The sequence below is a fragment of the Dunckerocampus dactyliophorus genome, chromosome 5 (genome assembly GCF_027744805.1).
Source record: "Dunckerocampus dactyliophorus isolate RoL2022-P2 chromosome 5, RoL_Ddac_1.1, whole genome shotgun sequence".
Taxonomy (NCBI): domain Eukaryota; kingdom Metazoa; phylum Chordata; class Actinopteri; order Syngnathiformes; family Syngnathidae; genus Dunckerocampus; species Dunckerocampus dactyliophorus.
Genome location: NC_072823.1, coordinates 11,996,861 through 12,023,591, shown reverse-complemented (window position 1 = coordinate 12,023,591; position 26,731 = coordinate 11,996,861). Strand labels below are relative to the sequence as shown.

The following is a 26,731-nucleotide window of genomic DNA, read 5'->3' as shown; positions in this document are numbered from 1 at the left end:
AAAAAAAAATTAAAAACTACATTTTGTGTTCCAGTTGTGTTGTCAGTGACGAATATTTCAATTTGTTTGATGATCTGGAAGACTGAAGTGTGACAAACATGCAAAAAAAATAAGACATCAGGAAGGGGACAAACACTTTTTTACACTAATGTATTTTTACTAACAGGCTGTATTCAACCACGAAGCAGTTACTTATTAATTTTTGAAAAACCGCAATGCTTGAATTGAGATGTCTGAGGGGACAACTCGTGCAGTTGTTGCCACCATTTAATCCCATAATTTAAAGATACTCACTTCCTCAGACAGCACATCTGTGGTTTGTCTTCCTCCACTTCATCATATGTTGGTTCACTGTGGATGCTGATTACGCTGGGTGCCGGACTTGGTGTGTCATCCATGAGAAGTGGCACATCTCGCTGTAGTTCCTTGTTTGGTGCATCCTCTGTGTGACAGTTCACTTCCTCTTCAGAAAAAATTTCCTCCTCATCTGAGTTTTGATTTTCTTGCTGCTGTGTTTCCACTTGAGGAACCTCTCTCTGAGGTTGATTCCCTCCTAACACTGCCAGACCGACAACATTAGCCATTTTGGGAGATCGACACTGTGATGCGTGGTTGTTAACTGGGTGGGATAGGTTCCTTTAAAATGTAGAAGAATTAAAAAAAAAAAAAGAAAAAAAGATGAAGTTGGTTTTGAATGAAACAGCAGAGAAGGAAAGTTTCAAATACACAAAAAAAGTCACCTGTTGTGATGCTGCCTGTTTCTTTTATTAGTTGGCTGGGGCCACACAACATGTGCAATGCCAATGTTGAGTGGCTGATGGCCAGAGACAGACTGCATCTGACTGGTCAGGACAGGCTGCTGAATCAATGCACTGTAATGCCTAGTGTGGGGACGCACTTTCCTGAGTCAGGTGGGAGTTGGGGGGGGGTCAAAAGACTCTTAATGATGCATATGTCTATGTAATGCACATTTGTAAACCTATTAGGCAAATTAAGTTCAGAGTAACAAATGGAATAATCGTTTATTAAATACTTGTCATTTAAAAGACAGAATGCATAAATTTGGAAATAATTAATTTTGTTGACTTCTTATATGGAGGACTTACCCCCAGTCACTGATCCTTGGGGGCCCAGCTGTTGTGTCTGTGGTCAGAGAAGACTGAGGTGGTGGAAGAGGGTGAGACGGAGTCACACCCACTGCAGTCATCTGTGGCCAGGCAGCTTGGACCAAGAGCTGCTGACCCCTGCTAGACCAGGCTGGCTGTAAAACAAGAGAAAACAATGGATGTGGATGTGATCAGGTGTTGACCCCAATTCAACATCTACCACAGTCATGCCTTATATTAAGTTTGAAAAAAACATAAGGAAAAAAACACTTCCCCCAGGTTTCTAATGACATCTCTACTTAAAAGGAAGAAGCTAATATTATAAAGAGCAAAGCTTTAATTTGCATCTTACCTGTGTTATTATGCTAGGTCTCACTGGGAGGGGCTGTACAGGAGGAGCCTGGGGTACGAGAGGAACTGAGTACCCTACTGATTGGTTAAGGTTACCTTTAAAAGAGCAAAAAAAACAATGGGTCAATCAGAATAAGACTTTGGTACATAACCCTGGTGAGACCACATCATTAGTAATTCCTTTGGTTTACAGTAATACTGGAACAGGTTTGTAAAACTGGTCCAAGCCCAGTAAATCACTAATTAATGAACTATTCACATACCTTGTATGTTGGGAGGGCATAGAAGAATAGGTGGGAAAGAGTCGGTACATCCAAACTGTCCATTTCTCGCTGTTATAGCTATCCCAGGATGCAACACTGAAGGAGCTGATTGGGCAACAGGCTGCATTGAAGAGAATACAAGCAGTTAATAGAAAAGAACAAAAGCATTTTAAATCTCAAACAACTTTTTTTATGCTTAAAATTATTTTTGTTATTGTTATGATATATAATGCTGCTTTTATTTGAAGTGGATACTGATGAAGTGAAGTTACAAAATGTGCCAGCCAATATTAGTTCAAAGCTATATATATATATATATATATATAGTTAAAAGGTTATGTGTATTAATTATATCTTAGCTATTTTGTGTTTTTATTTGCATTGTAATTGACAGCCAATATCTAAATATCTCCCAATATTTAACCCAAAGTTGCATTAAGTTAAAACTCTACAGAACAATTCCAAAACACTACCTGTGTGTGAACTGGTATGTTGCTGTAGCCCAGAGGGAGGCCAGAGGAAGCAGTTTGGCCAACATGAGGTCTTGGGAAATGAATGGTGTTCTGGTTCAAAGCATCAAACACTGTGTTGTTGGGGCGGCCATGACACATGTCCATGATCCGAAAAGATGACTGCACACTAGCATAGAATTGAGCATAATAGTGGTTAGATAAAGTGAATATTCTAAATAAGTTTACATGCACAGTTTTAGTGATGCTACCGCTATAGGTCAACAATAAAATTTCATTGTGCATAGAATTTAATACCCCCCACCACCACCTCCAGCAATGCTGTCAAAACTATATCGTAACACTGTATGAGTCCCAAATTGTTCTCCCAGATATAAAAAAACAAAATACAATTCTGAATCATCAGTGTATGCATGAGTTTAGACAATGTTGGAGACATTAGCAGTGTAGTAAATGTACAGTTTGCTGGCGGAGCCTCATTAGCAGGAATGCAACAGCAATATTGTAGTCTATTGTTTTGGCTGTCACAGCTCATGCCCAGACTGAACACAACATACAATTTCTGTTTTTCCAAGACTACCATTTTCATGAGACTGTCTCATACGGGGACATACGGGGGGAAAAAAAAGTGAGATAACGCAAAACTCGCAAAACGCTTAAGAAATCTTGCAGAACTTTCTAAACTATGTGAAGTTACTTCCGCCCTACATCACAAACAGGAAGTCATGCTCTTTAAGTTGTTTACACTAACGACACCATTTCTCAGATTCAGTGGCCATTATCGGCTGTTAAACCTCAATGGTGACACTTTGATCAGGAATTAGATTAGATACCTTAACACTTTAGCGCCTACTGTCACAAATAAGTGGCATACCATTTGGCAAGCACTTGTTTCAGTAGGATCAGTACGTGACAGACATTTCCGGCTGATGCAAGAGGACAACTCAGTTTGTGAAGTGGAGAACAACGAGGTTGGAAATCAGTAGTAATTGTAGTCATCGGTAAGTTGTGCCAAGATGAAAACACTCACCGTCTTTTAGTGTTCTTTTGCAGTCTACGTAATGCGGTGTAATGAGCATTTCTGAAGTTGTACTATTTCGGTTTGTTTGCACATTAGTGACATTCGGACATAATGCTAAAGCTAAACATTAATCTTTATAGAAATACCATGCTGGTATATAAATTCAAGATACAAGCGGCAGTGCACCTACTGCAAGAAAGAAGACAGCTGCTACTACAAGAAGCAAAGACACAAAAAGCGGTGTGGACGACAGTGAACAAACGTCAGAACTCTGCAAAAAATGTGCAACTGTGGCACGATGCCCTCCCAGACAGTGACACAATCAGATAATCTATTGATTATTTCAGACAGTTTTTTGACACATAACTTTTGGATGCTCTTGTGAAGCAAAGCAGTCTGTACTGCACAAAATGTAAACCATGCCCAGATTGGAAGGAAATGAAGCAGTTCGTTACAACAGTTGTATACATGCCAAGGAAAAAGAAAGGTTTCTGTTTAAAAATCACTTGTTACTAGGGGTGTCACGAGACAGTTTCAAGCCTAGCCTCGTCTCAAGCCTAGTGCACATGACATTTTTTTTCTGAACCAGAAATCTTGTCACGTTTGACTCTAGCGACACCCAATATTCCCACCAATTTTTCTGAGCATACACACAAATGACCTGAGCATTGCCCCCTGTGAGCTCCTTCATATGTGCACACTTTTAGTATCACACCTGCCCAAAACCTGAGAACTTGAGGTAGTCCAATTTCAATTGGAGTATTTTGTATGTGTGTTCAAAAGGTCAGCAAGGCTTATTTCACAATATAGCTTTCACAATGTAGCTTTTTTTCTTGGAGGAAACTTCTAGTTTATCATTTCATTTTCCGTTTTTCTTTTTTTACCATTTATCTTATTATGTATACTTTCATTTCCTTACTTCCTCTCTCTTTTGCAGCAACCTGTTCTAGCACTATTTCAATCTGGAAATTTGCTGTCTGTGTGTCTAAATAAAAAATTCAAATATAACATTTTCAAAAGATTTTCTCGATGTGGAGGCAAGCTATTACCAGAAGTGTGTCGTGTAGCTTCACAGTTTAAAGTTTGGCGAGAGCTTGCAAAGGCTATCGCCAAAAGTTACTGTGTTATCTCGCAAAAATAATTTCGGTTGAAAAAAAACAAAACAAAATTAACCCTTGTAGGAAGACTACCCAGTAATTGAATACAATGCACTTGTACAGTTTGTCTTACTGGTTACTATGGAAGTGGTCCAATAGATGAATCATAGTGAGGAAGGGATGACTGAGGATGTTGGAAGGAACAGTTCTTTCCTCTGCATCAATAAGCAGCATGGTCTTCAATAGCGAGACAAATTCTCTCCTGTCTGCTTTCTCTGCATGCATGTCACTGTTGTCAGGACTCAGCATTGAGTTCACCTGACAGGAGGATACAATGAAACAGTAAACAAACAATGCACATGAGAATCACTAGCAACAGTTACCTAAAACATTGAAGGCTATTTTGAGTTAGGAATGGTTCCTTTGAGATATGATCAGTAGGCTAAATTTGCATGACTCCTTTAAAATGAATATGGACGCATCGACAACCTGTTTAAACTTACGTGTGCAATGTCATCCAGACAGCTGAAGATATATTTTCTGGTTTCTTTGGATTTAAGTCCTGTCTCTTTCTCATGCTCTTCTGTTGTCTGGGGGAAAAACAAAATGTAAAATCTCAAATTGAGAGCCTAAAAGAACCAAAAAGTCACATTATAATATAGAATGCTAGGAGTTGAATGAAATGTACACAGTCGCTTTGAATGACACTATCCAAATCACTTGCATTCTGTTGGGACGTACATGCATAAATATTGAATTTAAATCAAAAAGGGATTGAGTATGAGCTCAGCAAGTAGACAGTACATGATCTCACATTTCCACAAGAGAACTGACATCACCTCCAATGTTGGGACCTGTGTGATGTGAACACAAACCACTCCAGGTACACCTTCGCATTGTATTACCATTGTATTCATTTAGTCCCCATCAGGCATCAGAAAAGATAAGTAGGTTCCATATAAGAAAAGGACCATATAAGAAAAACTACAAACAACAAGGTGCAATTGTGTATGTTTTGATTTGTGTATAGGTACTTTTAGTCTCCAGGAGGCATAAGGAGAGTCTGAGTCTTTGCAGAAGAAACGAGAGGTCTTGGTGCCCTTTTTTAGCAGATGCTCTGCAGGGAGGCCCTGAGTCTGGGAGATGTATCGGATCTGAGTAAGTCAAGACAGAAAATGGGTTACAAAAAGGAAAATGGCTAAACACAGTAGAGTACTGTTAAAGACAGACACAGAAAACATACTGCAGGACATATGTGTGTTATGCACCCTGCAGTCTGCCCACAATTCTGGGGGTAAAAAGCGGTGTCAGTCTGCCCCAGGGTAGGATGGTGAAGAATGGAGTGCCCGACGTGTTAAGGATCCTGTCTCATTTTTTTTGGCCCACCCAACTGTGGTAGGGAGGAGCTGATTATCTCTTCATCTGTCTTGATCACCCACTGCAGTTTTTTTTTTTCTTCCAGCAGCTGTGTAGCTGGAGTTGTAGCTGTGTGTAAGGATGCGCTGTCAATTGTGCAGGGGTAGATGCTTTTCAAAAGTTTCTGGGAAGCAAGTCCTTTTCGGTGTTCTCTGGAAAAAAACAGCCTCTGCTGGGCTCTTTTTACGCTGCGAGACATGCTCTGGCTCCAGGTCAGGTCCTCTATTATGTGCACCCCCAGAAGATGAGGTTGTCTTTGCCCCAGGTGTACAGTCTGGACTTCATATTTATTTCACTGTTGTTGGATAGGAGTCCCACTATGGTAGTGTCATGACTAGAGTGTTGAATTGTGGCAGGGAGTGCAATTCGCCTGAAGACGCAGCCTTGGGGGACGCCGGTGTTGGGAATGATGGAGGTGTGGAGGCCGATCCTCACGATTCTTTGTTTTCTTACAACACCTGCATGCTGAGTATGCAGAGTATGACAAATTTATGTGTTGGCAGGTCTGCACTAATATTGAAAGTCCTCCCTGCCTCTCACGACCCCGACAGTTTACCGTGCCGCCCCACGGGGCCTGCCCCACTATTTGAGAAGCACTGCACTAGTAGCACATGCACCAGACTTGATCGTTGTCAACAATTATTGCAGTTTTGAATTATCTCACAACAGGCACAATAATAATCACAATCTTCATAATAACACTGGGTACTGATGTGGCCATTCGCCAGCTAAAACTCTGAATCCCCCGACGTCACTTCTTGTCCACAAGCGCAGACATTTATTAAAACACGCAATAGTCGCAGGTCTTAAATTGATTATTTTCTCAGATTACATCTACTATATTGGTAATATGAGCATAAAAGTGACTGTAGTGGTGTTACTGTATGTCTAGAAGGCTCTAATAATATTAAAACAACCTATGTAGAAGGACGTAAACAGCTATTCTATGCTTTAACTATGAAAATATTTGATTTATAAATAAGAAATCCTACTTCACTGAAATTTAGCGTGGTCAGGTCTGGAACCAAATACCGTATTTTCAAAACCATAAGGCGCACCGTATTAAAAGGCACAGTCTCAGTTACAGGTGCTATTTCTGTATTTAACACATACATAAGGCGCACCGTATTATTGGGTGCAGGAATGGTCAAACATACAGGAGCACGTATGCACACTAAAAAATACTGTCTCGCTCAGGAATCAGTGAGGAAGCGATAGTGCTTTATTTCTTTGGACAGATTAAGAGGAGAACTCTCATTCAGCTTATCAAACCCACTTGAAATCAGGAAGGTCATCACTCAACACAACAGTCTCAGTCATGGTCTGAACAACTAAAAACATCACACAGCAACGCAGCAGATAGACAAAAACAGACAAGACACTACCGCTATTTGTGCAGAACAATAACTAACAACTATGTAGCTCATACATGTAACTTTAAGAGCATTTGCACCAAAACAGTACCGCAAAGCACGCTGGGGAACAGGAAGTGCTCCCAGCGATGCTACAATACCTTAGCATGCATGCTATCGTATGTTTTGAAAAAGCCAGCGGGAGTTCTGTTGTACTTTATTGAAGTATTTAACAATGTACTCACGTTATTTTTGATCAATCCTCATCCACAAATCCATCAAAGTCCTCCTCTTCTGTACCCCAGATGAACAGCGGTGCAAGTTCTACAGTACATCAAACAAGCCAGGTTCCCTTTCATCATTGTCAGAGTCAGTCTTGTTGCCCAGTGCAACAGTGCAAGCAGACACGTTAGCCCAAGCATCCACAATCCATTCACAAATTGTGGCGTAACTCGGGACGGCGCTGCCTCCCAGTCTTAGTGAAGCTGTGTTCGCCGCTCACAACTTCAATTTAAACGCCCTACACCGATGTCCAGCGGCTGGAGTTCCTTCGTCAAGCCTCCCAGAATGATGGCAAGCTCCGAGTTCATTTGCTGCACTATTTTTTTGGTTTTTCACAGCGGCTGTGAGATGGGCGCGCATGGAGTCAGACGACATGTGGGAAAAAAACATCTGGTCTCTTTCCGCACACGTCACTCAGCCATTTCCTCCTCGTCCTTCCAGCCCTTTCGAATAGTCTTAACGATGATTCCGGCTGGAAACTTTTCTTTAGGCAGCGTCGTCCTCTTAAAAATCAGGTGGCAGGTGGCAGTTTCTGTCCATTACCATGGCAACCAAGTAAAAGCCGACTTCTCGTGCCCCGTTGGAGGTGTTTGTCGGCATTTTTTTTTTTTTTTTTTTACTGCAGTAGGAGCGTAAGATAGCCAGCTTTTCCTTGTAATCCGCTGGATGTTGCTGCGCCACGGTAGTCCTTGTCCAGATGGATAGATGGCGCCGTTTCATAAAATATACCTGTATAACTACAGGGGGAGTGCTTTTAGCGTCCTCAGTCACGTCCGCCTTTCCTCTATATAAGCAGCGTGTCGGCAGGAGATGCTCCCAGTCAGTCGAGCGGAGCGCTCATCAAAGTCAAACAGCAATGCTTACAGATTTTAGAACTTGGTGAACACACAAAGAGCGCCACATTATAAGGCGTCCTGTCCATTGTGGACAAAATTATAGACTTTTAAGTGTGCCTTATGATCGTGAAAATCGTGAAAAAGGGATTACTGTAATTCATTTCTAAGGGCTTACTTTTGTCCATATTTCTTCCTCCCCTCTAATAGTAATACAAATAAATGGGCTGTGAGTGTGTGTTAGTGAAGAATATTACCTGGTCATATTCCAGAGCACCTGGATATAGGGGCCAGCCTAGGAAAAGCTCAGCTATAACACATCCCAGTGACCACATATCGATAGCCTCACAAAATGGCAAGCCCAAAATAATCTCTGGAGCTCTGAAAAGGAAAAAAACAGAGGCTGTTAAGACGCATATCAAATACAGGAACTCACAAGAGATCTTATAAGACCGCTCAAATGTATTTGCTTGGCAACACTTGGTGATAAATGGTCGGCAACTAATGCTTAAGGAAAAAGTAATATGCTGAGAAAACAGTAATTGGGTGATAAATTGCCACTGTCTTGAAGTACATGCAGCCAGCTAATTAACTTTAGACTATGTCATTTAAAAAAATGAGATTTATATTCACATTTACAATAAGAGGTTAATGCACAGTAGCTCTTGATCCAATAACTTCATATTTACTCAAGACACCCTGCCAAATTAGCCATACATGTTGAAGTGTAGGATACAGTGTTGCCTTGGTTAACATCAATCCATTCCAGAAGGTCTCACTCAAACCAAAACAGACTCCAACCAAAGCCAATTTTCCCATAGAAAATAATGTAATTCCAATTAATCCGTTCCAGACACCAAAAAATGTTAACACAAAAGACATTTTATAGACAATAATTATAGTTTTACACGAAGAAAATGATGCAAAAATAATTACAAACAACAAACTAGACAACTGAACACAAAATAAACACATTCTGCTACAACCGCAATTTGCTAAAATGGGAGAAAAATAAACTCAAACTAAAACATTCTAGAAACAACAAACCTCTACCTTGCCGTTTAATATATTTAAAAGAAAAAAGAAAAAAAAAAAAAAAACAACCACGGTAGTGATGGCACAAGCGCACTGGCAGGATGCCTTATGTTTGGTGACGTGTGCTGTGTGACTGTGACCCTCGATGCACCGCCGGGTTGATACAGTGTTACATTGGACGCTGTGTATACATGTACTGTATGTATTCTTCTTCTATTCTTCTCTTTAAGCCGTAAAATTCTGAGGTCTTGCACCCTTGTCCGAGCACTGTTCATCGCCTTTCTCTTTTGTGTGGGTCCATGTGTTTGTTATGTTGTGTATCTCTCTACAACTCCAAGATGGCGACGTAAACAAACTGGACGGTATTTTGGATGCTAAACAAGCAGGCGAATGCAAGCCAAGGCAAAATTTTTGCACCCATTTTGGTTGTTAATCAAAAAACGCGCTAACCGTGGCGGACGTTAACCGAGGTACCACTGTATAGCTATTCAGCACAAGTATTTGAGCTGAGTGGCTTAACCTGGAGTGAGGACAAACGGAGTGGCGGGTACCCTCTCCATTAAACCTCATGGCAACATAACAGCATTCAACAGACACATGACCACATCAGTTAAAAAAAAAAAAAAGTAAGTCCAATTCCATTATCTTATTTTTTTTTTTTGACCCATAAACTGAATTGAAAATGTAAGAAAAGAAAATATTTCAAATGGTAGTAATTATACAGAATAATACCTGCCACTGTTTAGAGTATGTACAGTATATAGTCTCAGAGGAAAGAAGTATGCAAAGTATGCGAATGGAGTATGTCAATGCCCAATTCAAACAAGAGCAGTAAATCTGCAACTGCTGTAAGAGTCACCTGTATGAAAACAATTGCTTATTAGGGCTAAACACAGTCACTGAATAATAGCGCTAGAAACAGCAACCACTGCTGTGACAACCACAGGGGTTGTGTGTTTGGGGGGGCGTTGCCGAGCAACAGCTGGACCCATGAGTGTAACATTACATTACGTCATTTCTCAGCATTGGACATACAGTATATTTGACAAAAAGTAGCTGTTACAGTATATTTGGGCCTGCATGTAAACAGAAAACAGTTGACGAAAAGCTTTCAAAGTATGATTTATATTTTACTTCATCGGGAAGAGGGAACAACAGCAATTTCCTATCAATTCTTCAAGAGGAGGAAGTTGCATTATACAATGCTACAAGCCTTACGCAAAAAATAATTTGCTCATACGTGGTTTTGTTCAATACAGAACAATTTGCCAAATGCATTGTTTATGAATAAAGTGGGGAATCTCATTGACAGTACATTTTCATGGCTTGCTCACTCACACAATAGATAAATCAATTATACACAATAGATAAATCAATTTCTCAGTCTAAAACCAACAAAAATGTATATGCATACCAGACATTTGACCTATACATTGGACCCATCGTAATCATAACACCTCACACACACAATCAGTATGCTGTAGTAGTAATAAACCTTCCAGTTGGTGGTGTTCACTTGCCATAACAGCAAAAGACCATCTCTCCACAACATGGGAAATGAACAACTCAGCCTACACCACCATATTTAAGTGTGACTGCCCTCTCAGATGTCCTGTAAAAATGAATTTATCAACATAAAGAGGAGCCTGTGTCTTGTTACCCCATGCAAAACTAACAGTCATAAAAAGCTATGGCTCTTACTTTTCCCTGCCATCATCACAAAATACAAAACAGCAAACATGCAGGCCAGCCTGGCTTCACAACTAACTAGTCATGCACATTAAGCACAGAAATCAATACAAAAATTAACTCAATACGAGGCTTATTAGTGAGCTAAAATTGGCATCTAAGCTCAAACAGCACACTAACATTGAGTTATGATTATGCAGCCAAACAAATATGAACATTTACGCTCAGCACAGAACAAACATGAAAAATTCATTTTTCAACATTTCTGAACAAGGACGAGGTGGAAGAAGAATGGGGAAAGCACGGAGAAGAAACTCATACAAATAAGTTTCACTTATGCTTCACAGAACACAATTATGGTGTGTTCATGACGCCGAACTATATGGGCCATCAAAACAAAGTACCAACAAATTATTAGTGAAGCATAAAAAACAAACATGCAAAATTATAGGCTTAATAACGATGGCTGATAGAGCCATTCAACAAAAAACACAAAAGTGAAATAAATACAGCAAACCATACAAAGCATAAAAAAAACAATTCATGCAAAGCTAGATAACGCATACAAAGACAAAATCAAAGCTAACCCACGAAAGTGAGTTTATTTTTATTCAAAGGGAAAATTAAGATGACTATGATCCCACAAGCATGTGTGGAGTTGGCGCTGTGTCTTTGTAGCGCACTGCAATGCACCAATTCAGACCGCAGTGTGTAGCTCTACCACACATGGGTTGTGTGGACGCAAAACAGGACAACAGCACAACGCAAATACAAAAGGGAAAAAGCTTATACGGGGATGTAATAAACACACAAGATAGCTACCTGCAAAGAGGACATTTTCATTAACATGCAGTTTTGGGGCCCCGACACATTCGCCTAGTTCACATATGGCAAGAATTGGACCAGATTCCAATATATCGTTAGCAAACGTTTTTGCCTGTAGTTTTTTCAGTTCTGAAAAAAGAAAAACCCTCAAAAGTAGTTACATAACCAGGAAAGGAGGGCTTACAATTTCTCCACTTTGCACAATGGATATTACAAAAATAAAAAGATTGATGGTAACATTTCTTGGGTGGGGATAGTGACGTCTATTGCACATGTGCAGTACAAATTAGCCTGATGCGTGTGTACTCTGTAACTGATGTAAAATAGGTTGACTCGTCTCTGTTGTGAAAAAAAAAACACTCCAATAATAACCACACACACAGTTATATAGTGTATTGTTATACTATTTGAGCTGGCCCACATATCTGTGGTGGCAGAGTATGCCTAAATGGTGGAATAAATACTGTTTGTCAGGAAAAAAAATCTCACAGGGGCAGAGCAGGCATAAAATAATGCCTCAGATGAACCCTAACATAACCTCAGTATGCTGAGTGCAGTATTCCCTTCCACCTGATCTGCTTATCTGAATTATTTACATAGCCTAGTGCTCCATTTACATTGTGGGAGGTGGTTTTACGTCACTAATCCCCACAGGATTCTGCTCTGTCATGCCGCCATGGCAACAACACGTATCAACGATCTACACATAGGTAGCCAATGGGGTACAGCATACACAGTAGCTGTAAATATGTCTTATTGATAGCCTTATTTTTGACTGGAGATATCATGGTCCTAATTTATTCAGAGCCACAAAGTTTTATGACAAAAATACTCAGTACCAGTACAAGGCACATTTAGTATAGTCACTATAAGAGACGCAAATAGAAATACACTTATATGGTGCTGGAATTGTACCGCTATTGTTGTGTGCAGGTCAGAATGAAGTTATAAGACAGCGTCAGACTCTGTGTGACTGTGTGGGGATGCCACACTGTGCTTCAAAGCACAGTGGAGAACTCGGTCTCAATTTGAATATACAGGTAGTACCTCCAATCTTTGAGAAGCGCTGCCTTAATTAGATATTGTGTGACTTTTTAAAGAGCGGATTAACATATCTAGATTACACAAATGAAAACGAGGTCCCTCTTGCATGAATACACTTAGAGCGGAGCAAGCTTTCTACGCATTGGCCAGTCTGCATGGAGTGTACTACAATGGGGGCACTATCATTCAAACGTACTATATCCCGCTCTCTTTGTGCTTAGCCATGACTGCCAATTGTCCATAGCCTGAGACTGTGTGAATGTGTATGCGCGCGCACACTACCGGCACGTGCCTGTGTACAGGCCATGATTGAGTAACAGCCATTAACGCCACTCCTTTTTTTCGTCCAAAAGACAAATCTCATTCTATTTAACACGTAATTCTGAAGAATAGAGGGTTTTTTTGTGTACAATCTGTTCTCTGAAACCACTACAGTATATGCTGCTAGCTGGTGGTAATGTTTTTGAAAAAATTTATTTGGTGCCAAGGAGGGATAGCACCCCGATTGACACCAATTAACATGTAGCACTCTCTTCCTCTACCCATATAGCAAGCTGAAATGACCACAGTCCCACTCTGTTGTGTTGGAGGCACACAGCATTTAGTCTACCATCGAATTAGAGATGACACCTGTAAACGAGGAATTCACATACACATGTGAAAATGGAACCGTTAATGTATGTAAACGTGGTGCATGTAAACGTATTGAGTGTGACTCCATACACATATATCCCTTGTAAAGTTGAATCAATTCCTTTAAAACTAATAATGGGGGGAGAAAAAAAGCATTGAGAGTTTTTGTTGGGTTTTTTTTGTTATATTATGTTATATTCCACAAACTTTTAGGTTAGCTTTGTGGTTCAAGCACAAACTGGTTAAAAGTCATAGACCACCATTTGTATTCCAAGAAAATCATTTTCCATGTAACATCACATTTTATAAGCTATGTTCAGAGCGCTGTATAGCCTTTGTGAAATATCCAGCCTTTGGAGCTGGTCCACAGTAACGCATACACAGGAATGTCTGAATGTTTTTCTTGGATCCAAATGTGGGTTTGGACATACCACATTCTTCGGCTGACTATGTCCTGAATAACCTCATCCATCTCCCCCAATGCCTCACCTTTTCAGTCTGCAATAACGCCGCTGCTCAATAACAAAACATACAAAACACAGAGCCAGACACAATGAAGAAGGACAAGTGCAGCGCAAAGCCATATATGTAAGATCTAAAGCCCCATGCTCAAACCCTGAGTGGAGACTTGAGAATGGCTTGCTCTTTGCTGTAGCAGGGGAAGCACCTCTGGATTTCACTAGCACTTTAAGAATACATTTTCAATTTCTATCTATTGAAGTTAAATTGTGTAAAACTGTACATGATAGTAGAAATTTTGAAAGTAGTACTCTGCTGAAATGAATTCAATTGTGGCTGTGTGCATTTCAGGCATGCACAAACACGATGTAACAGAATGTGTCATGAATTGCACAATAGTTCAAATGCTCCAAACCAATGTACTTGCTGGGACTTGTGAATAGACAATAGACTATAGACTAAGTGAATAGAATGGCTAACCTGTTGTATTTTGATTATGGTAGAGGAAATACTTTGCTTTAGACAACCTTTAACATAGACCCTTTTTCCAACAAGAGACAAACACCTTAATATTCCGATGACCTGCCCATGGGCCGTCCTGTACTGCAGTGTTTCCCAATGTTTTTTGTCATACCATGAGTACCCCCTCACTCATACGTGTCGATAATTCTCCATGAACACAACTGGGGAAACTAGTTGTAGCGCACACGTTCCATTTTATTGTTGAGATTTATTTGCAGTTGGCATACGGTGATGCCTCACAGGTGAGTTGCATTAGTGTTGTGTGTGTCTGCAATTATAATTTTATCCTGGTGCTGATGCCGTATATCAGTCGAATCGCAACAAAATAAGCTTTCGAATAATGTACAACACGCTGTGGTACACAAACAGGGGCAATTTAAGATCCCGGTTTTGTTTGTAAAATAGATCAGACATCCCAACCAGGGGTATGCTTACCTCTGGTGGTACGTGAGCAAATTGTAGGGGGTACGTGGAAACATTTAATTTCCAAGATAAATTAATATTCTCAGTCATTTCTTATTAAGTAGGGCCGATTTCGACTAAAGATTTTCATAGTCTAACCTTTTGTTAGATTTTGTCCCTAGTCGAATAATAGTTAACTATTTTTTTGTTTTTGTTTTTCTACTCCAAACAGCTTGACGATAGCTTTGCATTTACTTTGGTTCTGACTTTTTTTAGGCCCACAAAGGCACCGGAATAAACAGTGTATGCTAGGCAATAAGATACCATAATTATTCACATAATTTACTCTATCCTTTATACTCTACAGTGTGTGTGTGTGTGTGTGTGTGTGTGTGTGTGTGTGTGTGTACTTGATGTAGCCATTCAATCTACGATACAATTTGAGGTAAAGGAGAACTAACTCCTAAGTATTTCAAAGAACGGTTCCTCATAATCATTGTAGTAATCTTGGTTATGCAAGATGAGGTTTTAACCTGCTCAGCCTGGACCATACATACAAAATTCTGCAAGGTATCCAAAAATGCAAACATACAATAAAGTGCAAGGAAGCCATACAAAGAAGACAAAGCAGTGTAAAAGTTGTACATGTTAATGTGGTCCCAGTGAAATTATGTGGGTTCATACAAAGCACAACCCATTGCACAAAAGAAGAACTAAACATAGTAATCCTGGGCCACACTTTGGTAGGGGCTCAGGGAAACAATCATCACCAATGAAGTCAACCTGATGGCCTCTTTTAGTATCTTATCTTCTTATAAATACTCTCCATGATATTCCTACTGTTATACTACCATCACACATTTTCGAAATGGCTCAACAACTAACCTTCAACACAGTACTTTTAGTTACTGTAATAATTCTTTAATGAAATAAAGGCTGTACATTGGTTCCAAATGAGATAGTCCCACATTACAGATTAATATCTGATTTGTCTGAACTGAAATCTTCTGATTTCTTGGGATATTAAAACAAATGGTTAATACCAAAACATGCATAAAAATAAAAAAAAATAAATAAGCATACATCTTTTGGAGAGACTGCATCTACTCACCTGTAATATCTGGACTGCAGGTAAGTGGAGCAGACAGCCTTTGAGACATGGCTGGCTGAGCCAAAGTCAATAACCTTGACTCTGTATGGCTGCCTGGACGGGTCTACCAACATGATGTTCTCAGGCTTCAGGTCAGCATGAATCAAACCTAGGGACTTTAGTTTCTTTAACGCTGTTGCTACCTACAAAAACAATATTAAAAATACAAAATAATGAATTACAGGTTCTGCCTCACATATTGAGGATTTATTCTAAGAGAAAAAGTGTGCACTCACTGCTCAGACAAGTTTGGAATATGATAGAAGTTGGATTTTGAAAAGTCACATTGGGAGGAAAAAAAATACACTGACGTGACAAATCGCCTGTACAAAAATGTTCGCATTTTGGTTTTTCAGTCGTACAGACAAAACGATGCATGCCAGAATACTTTTGCTTTGCTGTTTGCACTCACTTCCTGGGGAAAAGTCCCTTTGGGACTTAAAACCGCAGGCGTAAGACATGGCTTTAACTGTAATAGTACATACAGTATATAACTATAAAAGCACCTACTTGAGTAAATAGAAGACCAAATGGCAACTTAGCCTCATTCTGTCAGTTTTGTCATTTTTTGTAAAGGCTGCTCTCCGGTTCAAATGGAAACTGAGGAGGCACCATATTTCATCCATAATGCATTGTGCCTTCTTCTTTTGGTGACCAACAGGGGTGTGAGATTTCATTAAATATTAAGAAAACTAAGACAGTATATGTGGTGATTTTAATATTTAAATATAGGATCTTGTCTGAACAGAGGGCATGCTTTAAGATGGCTTTGTTTACACGAGACATCACATCACCTGCAGCAGAATAGGCCTGATGATTTTGAGTGGCAACGGGCTGAACTTGTTCTGCTTGAGGAAGTCATAGAGGTTTTGCTCTAGCATCTCAAATACCAAACATGTGTGTCTGCGGTGCTGAAAGCACTCCAAAGCGCGCACCACGTTGTGCTCATCTGCATTCTCACTGCTCAACCGAGCAAGGATCTCCACCTGGAAACAATAAAAACATGTTAAGGTCTCATGATGCAATAAAATAAACTAAAAAATTTAAAAAATGCGCTTTTCAAAAGTATTAGGCAAATTAAAAAGTGTAGCACACAAGGAATTCTCACCTCAATTTGTCCCTGGCGTGCATACGAGGGGTGGTTCTTCAGTATTTTGACGGCCACCACTTCATTTGTTCCCCTCTTCCAGCACTTTACCACCTGACCAAAGGTTCCACGACCCAGGAACTCCAACACCTCATAGCTGTTCTTCATGGAGCAAAGCACCTCATGCTGAATTAATTGATAATCACCATCAACTGTTTCTGATCTGTTTATTGTTGCTCCAACCACCGCTTCAGGACTGCCGTTAGACCTTGTACCACTCAATTCATTCTTAACACCTGTCCATGTGCCAACCTTGTTATCTTGAGAAGGCAGGGTCCCCTTACCTTCTACACTAACAATGTCATCGTTCTCAGTGCTGGTTTGCAACATTGCCACAGGACCAGGAAGTGAAGGTATGTCAGATACCTCATCCACTATTTGCATGATTCCAACACAGTTCTTATCCCGCTGTAGTTCTCGGACTTCACCAATCTTCTGTTTGCATCTCTGGGTCTCAGTTGAGTTTAGGTTTACATAGCCCCCTTCTGTTTTGTCTGTGCCCCGTTCCTCTTCAAATCTGACACAATGTGTACTTCCTACCACACAATTCTGTCCTCCTCCTTGTGGCCCTCTGCTATGACACAGACCAGGCTGATCTTTAAACTTAGCAAGGCCTTCTAGTCTATCCAAGCTCTCAAAGTGCAATCCCGTTGGATGAAGTGCCCTCTTCTCTCTTTCTTCAGTTGCTGTTGCCCTGTGCAGTCTTTCAAAATCAGCATCCACTGTTGATGGGATTACATTGTTTGGGTAGGCAATTCCATAGTTGACTCCAATCACATATGTCTTCTGCGGGGGTTGGATGTGAAAGGCTCTGCTGGCGTGATTAATGAGGTGGGCTTCCCCTGGGTGTCTGCTGTTGCTGCTAGTTCCTAAGGCACTTGTTTGAGCTGAGTGCACATGTGATGGCTGAACCAAGACTTGTGAGGCCATACCTGAAAAGAAGAGAAAAGTACACAAAACCAGTCACATCAAGGACACACTGACACCAGGCCATTCGTACTGTGCTAGACATGGGCGTGATTCACCCGCTCTCCCCTGGCCCTCACAGAAGCCCTGCTTCTCAACAACAGAATACGGCCACAAATCCTTCGCAATAAAAGTTGCGATTGACATTGTTGGCAGCAATTTCAGCTGGCTGTTTTTCCTCCTGGTTCAGGTGAAAACGTATGTGGTTTCTCTTACGTTGTGTTCCCAAAATATTTTTAGCTTGTATAAAAAAGCTTGCATAATGTCTTACTCTTGTCCAGCTCATTTTTACCTTCAACTGCATGAAAGCCAAAGTGCCTCCAGACGCTCGCTTTAAATCCAGCTGGGGCGGGTCGGAGTTTGTGCTCAAACATTTTGGTAGCGTCTTATGAGCACCACACACGGGAAGCGACATTGTCTCTACCCCATTCATTTTCAATGGAACCTGCACGTTAGGGCATAACGTGTGTCACCGCCCTGCCATGCGACACACAAAATTCGTGTGTGTGAAAGTTTGTGCACATCCATGTTCGTGCACACGTTGACTCCCAGAAAGTTGAAAATGTTCAACTTTTCATCACTGTCGCCCAGACAAGGACCAATCAGGGGGAGGTGCACTGATCGACCAATGAGCAGACAGGATGCTTATCAGTATGCTATACTTGCCGTGTCAGATTTTCCGGAGCTATCTGACATTTCATCAAAAAAATTTAAATATTAGCGTTTGCGATAACTTGTAATGAGTCTTACAGTGCTATGGAGGAATTTAGGCCCACTCATGTTTGCAGAGTTGTTGTAATTCAGCCACATTGGAGGGTTTTCCAGCATGAACCGCTATTTTAAAGTCATGCCACAGCATCTTATGTCATAATTTTAAAAAATTGCAGCAGCAGTCCCATGCAGCCCAGCAGCCCACCACCACAGCTTCAGAAAATCCTAGGGGAAACCCTGTACTTTGTTTACTGCCTGTTGGTATAAGCTATTTTTCTGACACTCTTATTTTGTTATAAGTGAACAGGATGTAGCCAATGGAGCTCTTTGAAGGCCGGAAGTGTGTCGTGTGGGTTGAGAAGGTGTCTGGCTGCTAAACTAAAAAAATTGCCTCCGAGAGCCGTCGCTCCTGTCATTTACACCGAACTTCTGCATCAGCGGGCACCCTGAAACCCTCGGTGACATTGGCATGAGACAGTCTTCATGTATTGTTTGACTTCCCTAAATTGGATTGCTTCTGGGAAGTCCGACGTAGCGCATCAAAGTCGAGGTATTCTTGTCATTTCTACACCATGAACCTTGAACTTTTTAGCCACTTTTCCTTGTTGGTGTTTGCGGCTATATGTGAAAGCATCAAAACTAGAAATCGAAATGAAAATGTGAATGATCCCGGGAGAATGGCAATATTAGTCCTGGTTCCCATCGATGCTTGAGACTCGATGCCCAACCCTAGTTGACAGGGATTTTTCCTGATACAATTCCGTGTGGACAGATAACTTTACAAACACGGTACAAAAGATTTTCCTAAAGGCAGCCACTGCAATACACACTACAGCCAAGGGGAACTAGTGTACTGTAATTGGAGATGAGGGAACCCTTTTGTAATGTAGTGGGTCAGTTTCACACCAAATACAACCGCAAAGCAAGCAGGATACAGGGAAACAGTACACCATGAAGCATCAGTTGCTGTGTGTTGACTTCTAACAAATTAAATCTTAATAGATGTAAGTCATTAAATGAATGATCCCTTGAGTAAAACAGGACTTGTCCTCGAACTAACATAATTGAAGGCCATTCAAGAAGTCAGTAAAAAAAACATGTCGCCTGGACATATGGGTTTTGTTGTTGCAAATCTGGAGATCTAAGTCTACATTTACTAAATACTAGTCTTACATCTGATCTAAAATTAAAAGCACTTGTCAAGCAAAGCCAGCAGCAACATTGGAACAGTATGCAAGGGTGTTTTGTTACTAACAGAGACCCCCCCACCCCCCCAGACCTGGCATGCATTTTCACCATTGAATATGCTAGTATGCTTCGCTGCTCTCAGAAAGCACTTTGTTGCATTTCGCAGGTTCAGTTTCCTTGATCAGTCTCTCCATGTAGCGTGTCGTGCACCCTCCAAAAAATCCTTGAGCAGAGGCGATGCCGAAGGTTAAGGCTGTGATTGGTCAGCTTGTAATACATTATTTCCTGGGTGTTTGCGACTCGTTCAGAGGGCAGACAGCCCACCTTCTCCTACAATTTCGGATCTACCAACTAGGAGTGTAACGGTACACTAAAATTTTATTTTGGTTCGGTTCAGTTTCTTGAAGTGCTGGGTTCCGTTAATTTTTGGTACAAAAAAGGCAGAAAAAAAATTACAAAATGCCTTTATTTAAAAAAAAATGCAAACTTTTAAAAAATAATTAAAAGCAAGTCTTTTAGACTGAGCTTTTTTAAATGGAAACATAATCAAATAAACTGTTGTATTTAAACAATTGTTTAAACATTGTGGCGAAATGTCATGGACATTTACAGTTAAATAGCCCTCTGTTGCGCATGAAGTACAACCAAGCATTGTAAGAAATAGCGGACACGTGATAGCTCGTTGATGACATCACTTTAGCTTTTTCATAAAGTGCTGGTATAACTTTCTGGGAAAGTGAGGATGTGGTGGCATTTCGTAGCGATGTTCAAGAACTTTAATCATATACAGTCATGGAAAAAAATGATTAGACCACCCTTGTTTCTTCATTTTATTGATCCTTTTTTAATGCCTGGTCCAACTAACGGTACATTTGTTTGCACAAATACAATGATGATAACAAATATAGCTAATAAGAGTTGAATTTAAGAGCTGATATCTAGCAACTTTCATGTTTTCTTGATAACCAAAATGGCTCAAGTTCTTACATGAATAGCTGTAAGCATTGTGCTGCCAAAAAATGTAACTCTTATGAGCTATTTTTGTTGTCATTGTTATATTTGTCCAAACAAAAGGTGCCTTTGGTTGGATCAGGCATTAAAATGAACAAGAAACTGAAGAAACAAGGGTGGTCTAATAATTTTTTCTATGACTGTGCTTAAAGCCAACCGAATAATGGACGTCATCTCGTGGCTATAAAAACTCCAATACCATGTGTTACTGCTTTGGCCCGGTCAGAGTTGCTCGCTAGAGGTTGTTTACATGTGAAGTTATCGGTGTTTGCACTAAGCTGGTTTTCTTTCTTGTAGATGTAACATTCACTGCCGGATGATGTCCTTTTTAAGTGCGCAAACATGTTAGAAGTGTTTCCTGCAGCATACTCGATATCCGTGGAACAATGTCGACACACAACATTGGATTGATCCACTTGCCTTTGTCCAACAGTTATTTTAACAGAGAAGCCAAAGTGTTCCCAAACAGGAGACCATAGTGAGATGGGAGGGTCGTCCATCTCAGGATTCTCGCTTGCATTTGCCATGATGCCATTTGACACGCCTGCGAGCTACTAGCGTTCTTCCCCCTCAGTCAGTAGTGTCCGACAATCAGAGGCGTCCGTGCGGAAACTCGCCCAGGACTTTAGTTCCGCGTGAAGCACTCACTCTAGTAATAAATTTAATGAGAAAAATAGCATAAAATATAACCGAAACGGTATGCAAGTGGACTAAACCAAACATGCAGAACCGAAATAGTTCAATACATCCAAGTGAAGCATGCACCCCTACTACCCTACTACCGACTGTTGTCATGCATCGATTAGTTCAAGCTGCAATAGCACTTCACCTTTAACATTTAATTACCATCCTGTACTCGCGACATGAAGCTGACAAGCTAAGCTTGTTAGATAACGTAGGAAGATCAAAAGGCATAATGTAACGACAAAAAGCTGAAATGTTAATGACTAATAAGACAAAGCTTTTTAAAAATGAGTCACATTTTTTTTTTTTACCTTAAAACAACTCCAAACGATGTCAACACACCTGCCTGTATGTAGCCCTGTAAATCATGCCATATAAGACCTGGAGCATGCACTGCGTGGGTTGGTGATTGTGGAGATTGAAATTGATGACATGAACAATATTCTCACATTGCTTCTAAGGAAAATGCACTGTTTGTATGATGGTAACTCGTCACTTCTGCTTTGCTATCGTCACAGGCTGGGGGGGACGAGACGAGATTTTAACATTACTTTTAAGATAAGCATGAAGATTTTTTTTTTTTTTTTAAACATGACACCGTTGCAATCTACTAATTTAATAATTTCTACAATGTTGTGTGCTAGCGGCCCCGCCTCCACCCACCGTGACAGAGACTGCATGACTGACAAAAGGGCTCAGTCTGTTAATGTCATTGTTCTTTTGAAGAAATGCACCAAGGTGCTGAAACCAATGCACAGAGTGAATCTTCTTCCTGCCTGTTTGGAGGCGAGAGAAGAGGAAAACAGACATGCATGCATACTGGCAATACATTGAGGCCGGCCAAATTATCGAGTTCATTTTCTTTCTTTCTTTCATTTATTGTCCCAGGCCTAGTGCCCATCAGACATTTGTTTTCTGAAAGAGAAATCTTGTCACTTTTTAATCACGCAAGATCTTGTGACTCCCCTAGAAATAACTCATTCGTCATTACAGGAAGGTGTTGTCCATGTGGTGTCTCACTGCCACATTGTGTCTTCGGGAACAGTCAAATCAAGAATCACATCTACAATTAATGTAAAAGTAACCTTAAATGTTAATTTAGCCCTTTCACTCAACATTTATATGCATTTGGAATTGTTTACTGCATGTAAAACTAATGGTACTCCCATAAAAACACATTTTGTGTTCACAATTTTGGCCTTCTGGCACAGATTAGATTTACAGTATGGGAATAACTTTCAGTTTCAGTTAGCGTCAAACCTTCTGGAACAAATTGACACTAACCAAGGTTCCACTGTACAAGAACATATTCATACACACTGACATGGTGTAAGAACACAGATAGAAATGCTACTTTAATGTGCCACATGAATTATGTCTGACACAGAAGGTAAGCTTTCACAGCTGTTTGATTGCCTTGTTTTCAACTAATTTCTGTTTGCAACACATCATGCACACTCACATAATTGGAGCAAATCATTTCACCGACTTGCGCCAATATTCGCTTTAATCTGCCCAATATTGTAAAAAAGATACTGAGTGTGAATGAGGTCATATTCATTTTTTGACCCCCGGCCAGTCATTGGAAATAACACTCGGACTGCCTTTAGGTCACGTGTTTGCAACCCAGCAATAGCAACCATGCACAGCTGCAGATCTGGCAAAGTATAAATAGTGACCTGAGTAAGCAGTAATGAAAAAAAAAACAACTATGTGGCTTTTGCTGGTAGACTATTTCACCTTGTGTGTCCTTGCCATGGGACCATGTCCGTTACGGGACAGTCACACTCGCAAACCACATTAGTCTAATACAGCCACCCTGCTGAAGAGGTAGCATGACACACCGAAGTTTGAAGACCAGATCCAAGCCAGAAATGGACATCCACATCGCTCTGGATGTTTGTGGTGTGGTCAACACTTGTCCCAAAATACCAGCTGCACATGCAGTTTGTTACTGATCAATCTAGGACACAGTCGCCATACGGGAGGGGTGGTGTGGATATTTGGGGGAAGGGCAACAACAGTCTGGACACCTGTTGAGCCTCATGTTGTAATTAAGTGACAGTCTGCTCAAATCCAAGTGTTGAGTCATTCCTTTACAATTTGATTTAACACAGCTTTTAAAGCCAAACTAGCATGTACAGTATGTACTGTGCTCGTAAGTGTTACGTGAGCAGCTAGCGTTGCATAATATTAAGCTCATTATTACAGTTGGGTTACAATTTAGTTCGCCGTTAAAGTCAATTAAAACAGTCCCACAAAATAAAATGTATAAGATTAAACCTAGTTAGTGTAGGAAATGTTGGTATCAAAACTAACGCTTTCCTGCAAAGGCGACCACACCGAAGTTGGCTAGCTTATGTTAGCAAACTAGCCAGCTATGGGCGAAGTCCTTTCGACGGCACAACAACGGTGCAAGACACCCACAGAGGACAAACAGCAACATAATATACAGTGTTGTTTGGTTAAATTGTCTTACCTTCAGTAAGACCCGTAAACCACATTACCCAGCGCGTCAGAGAACAGGCTAGCAGCGAGGAGCCACGCCACCGTCAAACCCTGCATCGGTGCTGCTGCCACTATTGCTGCCATCTTGTTCGACGTCGAGCACGGTTCACTTTTTTTACACATTTGGAGCTCCAAAATAACACAAATAACAAGCAGTTACGAATGCCGTGCCATGACTCCTCGTTTCCAGGAGTCCTTAGTTTCATCAAACGCTGTCTTTGGTTCTGCTCAAGGCGAAGGATTGGCGTTTGTAAACTTTTGCATGCCTTGTTGCTGACAGACGTAGCTGCTGCTAGCTGTTGCTTCTCCTCGTGTGGAATGTTGGGGAGGGGAGGGGGTGGAGGAGGTGTCTTAATGTCAACCAGTGACAAAGGCCTTAAACATATGATGACTTCATACATGTCAGATAACTTTGACTTGTGTGAATGCTGCGAGGGGAGTGCAGCATTCATATAACATACAAATTATTCAGCGACTAGTAGCGCAACCTAGCGCGAACCTTTTTGGCTAACACAACCATGAAAGCCACATATTTTAAAATGTACCACCGTGAGAGCCATATAATATTTTTTTTAACACTGAATACAACTAAATGCGTTCATTTTTAAGCAAGACAAACAATTTTAGAATAATTACAATAATAACAATAATAGAGTAATAATAAGAGTTATAATAGAGAATAGAATATTACGAATTTTACAATAAGAATAAACAATTTTAGAATAATTTATTATTTCTAATAATGTTTTTATACTGAAGCTATCCAGTAATAATACTATAATAATAATAAGGTACTTCTTACCATTAATGCAACTTCTGGTGCTGCATAGTTTTGCATGGTGCTCCTTATCTTTTTGCCATCTTCTTTGTCAAAAGGGTTTGCGCTGCAGAATTTGCTAGCTGACTATTTGATTAAATGCTTTTCTCTGGTTTAGGGGGTACTTGGCTGAAAAAAGGTTGAGAGCCACTGACTTGTTTGATTCCCTCCTCAAAGTTATTTTTTGTTTGTTTATTTTGTTCTTTTTAAAGAGAAAATTCATATTGTCAGTTAATGCAATTCTAAAATAACTACAGACTGTATAGTAATGGACCTCTAATAGAGAATAAGTACATCAGCATGACTGTAGAGCTTGGTTTCCTTTAATGTAGGAGGGACGAGAGGCATGATCAATTGAAGACTGGGTAGCAAGAAGTAACTGACATTAGTAGCCTACAAGATGTAGACAGTACATCAGATAAAGGCATAAGTGACATAAGTGGCAAGTGCATGCAGAGCTGACCAGCCCAACTCACCCAGGACCCTCCACATGGTGTATTTTGGAATGTAGGCCCTTAATGAAACATGTCTGGATATTGACCTTTCTCTAAGTCACATCCCCAAAACACTAACTGGCCAATCACAGAGCAGCACAGAACAGGCTCCTTTCAGAGATCATGTTCTTGCCAGTATTCCGTTCAATATCAGTGAGACATGTTGCGATTTTACTATGCTTGTAAGGTAGTTTTGCTGTTTAAAAAGGGAAAGGTGAAATTGTGTGCTTAGCAGTACAGGACAGTTCATTTGGTACCTGGGCCTACAGTGGGGACTTAACCGGACATAATTTTTTTCTGTAGACACTGATTTGAAAAAAAAAAAAGATAATAAAAAGTGCCATTCTGGGGCCTCCAACGACGCTCGCCTGTGTGAAGCACTGCCGATATTACCATTGCGCCCTGCTGGCAAATATGGCAAGTGTCTGCCAGATAACCGCAATACCAATATTGCATTGTTAATAATTAGGAGTGTCACGAAACACCCAACCCACAAGATAAGACGATGCACGAGATTAGAACAAGAACAAGACGACAACAGTATAATGAAAAAATATGACTGGACAAACAAAACCTTTTGCTCTATTTTTCCACTTTTGTTGGGGTTTAGTTTATTTTCTTTCTGCAATGAGCCACATTCCACAGATGGCCCCTGCACCACACTTTGGACACTGATGTGAGTTTTGCCAGGAAAGCAAGGTGTTGCCAGGCGACGGAGACTGTGTCCAAGCTCTGTCTTCTTGGTCTGTCGCTGGTAAGGAGTTCATTGCAATGTGGAGGGGTTTATGCAGCTTTCAGACCGGCAACGCAAGGTGATACTCATGCACAATTGGAGGTGAAGCTCCACTCCACGCCTTCACTGCAGATACTTCACCTTTGTTGACCGCTTGTATTTAATCACCAAATAAATGCATGACGCAAGAAACACTTCCTGACTTTCACTTTTAATGCACACCCCTACTCGCTAAATATGACGACCATGTCGCTAAATTGTCAACACAGATCTCTTCTACACATTAGGTGTTGAAGTTGGCGCAAATTTAACTAACATGAATAGAACTACTCTGTAATTAATGGTCCAGACAAGTGCGATTATCTACACGTTTTGAGCTGACAAATCGTTAGTAACTTTGATCAAATGTCGAATTACTACAGCTTCTGCTTGGACATCGACACGGCCGGCAGCTGTCACCTCTGATGGGGACCACCCACACATCACTTACTGATGCTGACAAAACCAAGTTAGGCTGGATTA

At 40.5% G+C, this 26,731-nt stretch overlaps 1 protein-coding gene across 3 annotated transcripts in view; it reads right to left on the bottom strand.

Annotated features, from left to right (window-relative positions):
* Window positions 1-24,483, bottom strand: part of hipk3a (homeodomain interacting protein kinase 3a) — a 34,496-nt gene extending 10,013 nt beyond the window's left edge. For 2 of the 3 annotated variants that reach the window (XM_054776171.1, XM_054776173.1), the window contains exons 1-14: window positions 24,137-24,483; window positions 17,059-18,029; window positions 16,745-16,936; window positions 15,912-16,093; window positions 8,449-8,572; window positions 5,343-5,462; window positions 4,812-4,898; window positions 4,442-4,626; window positions 2,194-2,359; window positions 1,721-1,841; window positions 1,459-1,553; window positions 1,107-1,261; window positions 741-902; window positions 295-636 (exon numbers count right to left, since the gene is read on the bottom strand). In XM_054776171.1, coding sequence (XP_054632146.1) covers window positions 295-636; window positions 741-902; window positions 1,107-1,261; window positions 1,459-1,553; window positions 1,721-1,841; window positions 2,194-2,359; window positions 4,442-4,626; window positions 4,812-4,898; window positions 5,343-5,462; window positions 8,449-8,572; window positions 15,912-16,093; window positions 16,745-16,936; window positions 17,059-18,029; window positions 24,137-24,161 — 2,927 coding nt within the window. In that variant the 5' untranslated portion in view covers window positions 24,162-24,483. The remainder of the gene's footprint in view (window positions 1-294; window positions 637-740; window positions 903-1,106; window positions 1,262-1,458; window positions 1,554-1,720; window positions 1,842-2,193; window positions 2,360-4,441; window positions 4,627-4,811; window positions 4,899-5,342; window positions 5,463-8,448; window positions 8,573-15,911; window positions 16,094-16,744; window positions 16,937-17,058; window positions 18,030-24,136) is intronic. The other variant, XM_054776172.1, reaches the window with a different exon arrangement.
* Window positions 24,484-26,731: the final 2,248 nt, after the last annotated feature.